Source organism: Anastrepha ludens, chromosome 3, assembly GCF_028408465.1.
Source record: "Anastrepha ludens isolate Willacy chromosome 3, idAnaLude1.1, whole genome shotgun sequence".
In the NCBI taxonomy this organism is placed as follows: domain Eukaryota; kingdom Metazoa; phylum Arthropoda; class Insecta; order Diptera; family Tephritidae; genus Anastrepha; species Anastrepha ludens.
The window spans coordinates 233,549-238,525 of NC_071499.1; the positions used below are offsets into that span (position 1 = coordinate 233,549).

The following is a 4,977-nucleotide window of genomic DNA, read 5'->3' on the forward strand; positions in this document are numbered from 1 at the left end:
TTAATTTTACTACCATGTAAATTGTTGTTGCAAAAATTCTCAGCTAACTGCAAACGTTGGTCAAATTAACAATTTTTTTTCGGTTAGTGCGCGCTCTGTATAATTTGTTGCTGTAATTTTAACAATTTTAGCTTGTTATATTAACTGTTTGAAAAAGTTAAAATTTTCCTTACATTTTGTTGTTGTTTTCTTACCAACAAATATGGTAGAATTAACCAATTCAAAAATTGTTACTTTCTTCACTTACTATTTGTTCAGTAAAATTAACCTACGTAAATCGTATTTTTTTTCTAATGTTATTTTGTTAGTGTGATTTAACTGATCTTATTTGGTTAATTTTACAATAAAATTGTACATTTGAAAAAAAAACTAAATCAACCATAAACCGTGGTTAACTATACTAGTACAAATCAGTTAAAATATTTCTCCCTGAAAATGCCTTTTAACAATTTCAATAGGTTATTTTGACAGTGGCAAATTGTGCCACTACTATTCCTTGTGTTAAAGTAACCATTGATACAGCAGTTAAAAAATAAACCGCCGACGCTCGCTGCAATCAGTTGGTTGAAAACTTTGAGCAAGCCGGTTGAATGTAAATTGTGTGTGCAAGTTATAAAAATGGAAAATAATATTTTGGAATCTGCAGAAAAGGACGGACTGGAATCTTTATTAGACTCTTGGGGATTCAGCTACATTTTACAAACATTAAAAGGTAGGTTTAATAAAAATATCTTTTGTAAATTAACAAAAATGCTGGTGAAACGGCGTCATGCAACCATTCCGTTATTTGGCTTTGGTTGTGTTGTTGCTTTTATTGCTTATATAAAAAGTGTGAAAATAATTGCATGCATCGATTTCTGTTTGTAAATGAAATAAACTTATTAAGTAAATGTGTAATATTTTAACAAATCGTAGATGAATCTATAACACTTGAACGGCTAAGATATTTGGAAGAGCAGGACTTGACATACTTATTCCGGGAACGTAGGTTAGGAGAAAAAGTGGAGTTTCGTTTCAAGCTTCAGCAATGGAAAATCGCAAATGTAAGTACAAACATAAAATTTGAATTTTATTCGGTAAACAAAATAAAACTTTTCTATTTAAGGGATATTCTGATGTCAAAGCCTGCGATACAATATCTGTAGACACGACTTTCCTGGAAGACGTGGAAAATTCACAATATTTAAACTGCAGTCAATCAACAAGCTCTTCTTCTAAAGTTATTCACGATCCTAATGGGTACCGCGGCTCCATTGTGAGTATATACATATGCAAATATCTACAGTAAACGTCAAAAGAAATTGTGCATCATAAAATTGCAATATTCACGAAAAATTACTTATTCTAAAACAAGTTCGCGAATTCCTAGTAAAAGTATTCATTCACGAATACAATAAAAAATGTAAATAATAAATAATAATAAATACAATAAATAATATAAGTTAAAGTTCGAGTATGCAGTTTTTTAGCTTGTTAAATTTTGGTATAATAAGATACTATTACTTAAAAGCCTACTATTACTTAAGCCGCTAAAACAATTACCTGATTTTTGGCAATTCTTTTTTCTAAGCCCCAGAATTTTTTTGCATACAAATTTATAAGCTTGATGTTTTCTTAGTATCGTACTATACTAAAATTTAAATTACATTAAATTAAATCTTAAATTTAATTTTTTGCTGTATTCTTGTGAATACTTGTATTATAAATTAGCGAAATTATTAATTTTTAGTAAAAATTGCAATTTTATGGTGTATAGTTTCTTTTCACGCTCGCTGTAAAGTATTACAATTTACATTCAAAATTTAGAATAGTGCTTATGATAATTATAAATAGGGCAACTCATATAAAAATTTGATTGTTTTCCAAATTTTACGAATTACCATAGTACAATATATAGTAACAGTATCAATCTATTTTTAGATTCAAATCGATTTTAGTTATTTGCATCCACATTCCACACCCATCGTCGATAAATGGAAGACCTTTAATCTCAAAATTATCCCACTGCTAAAAACAAAGTTGACGGATCCGGCGCACTTGCAACAATTGGAAACAATGAAATCACAAGAAAAAGGTTTGTCAAGGCATTTACTCAAACATATATTTATTTATATTTACATATCTTTACTATTTCTAAACATATACATAGGTTCAGAACAGATCATTGCACTACTGCTTCATGTTTTACTGCGTCCAACAATAAAACGAAAAGCAAATACCGCAAGAAAGATGTACCGGTCTACTATCAAAGATTCGCAGATGTCGTTTTTTCTTCATGTTGTTACGGCAAATGATGTTGAAAACTGTTTAAACAAGCTGAAGACTTCCCTTTATGATCGCGGTGAGACCTTACAACCAATAATTATTGCAGTTGGCTATAATTTATGTGACGGTAATGTACTTTTTTTTATATAAAGGTATCTGAGAGAGATTACTGAATAATTATAATTTAGTTATAAAACTGAAAACTTGTGATTAAAACTACATTAAAAAAGCTCGAAGAGATTTGTAAAAGGTTCTGATTTAATCTTTTTTTTTTTAATTGTACGTACACTTATTTATTTATGTTTAAAACGTTATCTTAAAGACTGTTAGGGATAACTTAAAAAAAATCTCCAACATTGTTACTTTTTGTGAATTATTTAAAAAAAAAACTAATAAAATTTTGCTGAATAAAATACAAATACTGTTTTTATCTTTACAACGTTGATGTTTAAATCAAAACGATATAGAGTAGAAATGTAACTATAAAGATTCTAATTGTATAATAACTATTCTACAAAAATTTTATTGTATCTAAAATTGTGGTAATACTAAACAATTAATATTGTTATTGCACAATTTATATTGTAGGATTACAGTATAAATAGTGTTGTACTTTGACAATTTTAATTGTTTATGTACCACAACTTCAGTAACAATACAATTTTTTTAGTAATGTAACAGTAAAAATAGTTAATTCTACAATTTTGTGGTTATATTACAATTGTTACATTAGTTTTTACCAACTTTTGTGGTTAGGTGGGCATTACTATTAATATAAGTAAATTTTACCAATTTTTATAGGTTGGAGCCATACGAACCTACCTTTGTGGTTAAGTGAACCAATTTCACATTGTTAAATTTCAACCATTTTTTTGGTAAAATTAACCATTTTTAACCACAACTTCAGTAAGGGTTGCTAACTATTTTCTATTGTATGGTTTCACCCATATTTATAGGTTGGAGCCGTTTTAACATAGTTTTTCGGTTAGTTTTACCAATAAAATTTTTTGAGTATACTAAGTCGACTACTCTCTTTACTGCTACTACACGCTACGGGCCTAAAAACATCGGACGAATTTTAAGCCCAGTTACGTTGGTAGATAGCTTCTTGCTCTACTAGTGGGAATCGTCGCGGTGGTCGGTAAACGGGTTCGTCGCCAACAGGCACAATCTTCATTGTAACAGCAGAGATTATTGTTTTGTTGGTGTATTGTTCTTACTTATGCTTTTGCTTATACTTTTACAATCGTTTTTTTTAGAAGATGCATACCAATAAGCAAATTGGCACTGATGAAGGTGGTTTGATTGGAATTCATCCATTAAAACTTTCTTTAACTGATTATGGGTTACAGGTTTAGACTCACCTTCGATAAATAATTGTACTTTTAACAAATACAAACCTTTGCACGCTGTTTCGCCGGAATGAATTTGCATTTGTTTCGACCTCTTCCAGGCAAGCTGTCACCAGAACAGCGCTTTCACCATTATACAAGTACTAGCGAAAACCCGCCCGTTCCGCTGGTCGTCTTTAAAAAAATCTAGATTAATTAATTAAATTAAACCGAAAAATACTGTGTGTATTTTATGCGCATGAATAGTAATGAAAGAAGTTTTAAATAGTAGTAGCAATTAAAAAACGTTTGATGTGATTTACTTTATTACTTTTTTTATTGTAATGCTCTTTGGTATACAATATTCTTCGTTTTTCCATGTGTTGTTGAATAAATGAACAATACCGATGGCTTACCAACTCTTGAGCATGAAACATAAAGTTGGCCATGAGAAAAACATGGGTATTCTAAATCAATACCGCAAATTGATAAAGTTTGGCCTTGTGACTTATTAATAGTAATCGCGAATGCAAGGCGAACAGGAAACTGAAAACGTTTGAATTCAAACGGCATATCCGATGGTATCATTGGTATTCGCGGTATTAAAACGTCTTCACCAGAGTATTTTCCATTCAAAATTGTTGCTTCAATGACGTTATTCATCAATCTCTTAACTGTTAATCGAGTGCCATTACATAGTCGTGGTTGATTTATGTTTCTCAACATAATAATCGGTGCTCCTATTTTCAAGTTTAGCCTGTGTGGCGGTAATCCAGGTAAATCAAGGGAATTCAAAAATTCAGTGGGATAATTTACATTATCATCTTGATTTGTAACAGTGTCAAGGAATCGATATGTTTGTTCTGGACTTGGTATGTTAGCCAAAATAGCCACATTCATTTCATTCACATCTTTATTTTTGCCAGCCCATGATGGCTCGTTCACTAAGCCAATCATGATTTTTGTAATTTTGAGGCAAATTTGGGAAAATACTTTGAATTAACTGTTTTTCGTTAGACTTATTTGACAAAAGTTTGGTTGTAAAGTTATTAACCCAGTTAAATTATCGACAGAAACTTTGCCATTTCCAATATCCAATAATTGCTGTGAAAATTCAGCACCTGATGGATAATTTTGCATTAGAACACATACATTTGTAGTTAGTTTGAGTGTTTGAACATGTCTCCACAAATATGACGATTTCAAACATGCAGCCAATTCATCTGCTACAGTTGCTCGAGGAATAACAGGCAGTGTTTGTTTAAAATCACCTGCCAGCAGCACTAAGGCAAGACCAAACATTTCATTTTTACTACGTAAATCTCGTAATGTCCTATCAAGCGCTTCCAGTGACTTTTTATGTGCCGTCGTGCACTCATCC

The 4,977-nt window shown here is 30.9% G+C and overlaps 1 protein-coding gene across 1 annotated transcript; it reads left to right on the plus strand.

Moving 5' to 3' along the window:
• The first annotated feature begins 572 nt into the window (after positions 1–572).
• Positions 573–2,443, plus strand: LOC128859382 (uncharacterized). Its single transcript, XM_054096415.1, has 5 exons — positions 573–712; positions 916–1,043; positions 1,106–1,255; positions 1,921–2,074; positions 2,150–2,443. Exons 1-5 carry the CDS (start codon positions 619–621, stop codon positions 2,413–2,415), a joined length of 792 nt encoding a protein of 263 aa, XP_053952390.1. The 5' UTR covers positions 573–618; the 3' UTR covers positions 2,416–2,443.
• The last annotated feature ends 2,534 nt before the right edge of the window (positions 2,444–4,977 follow it).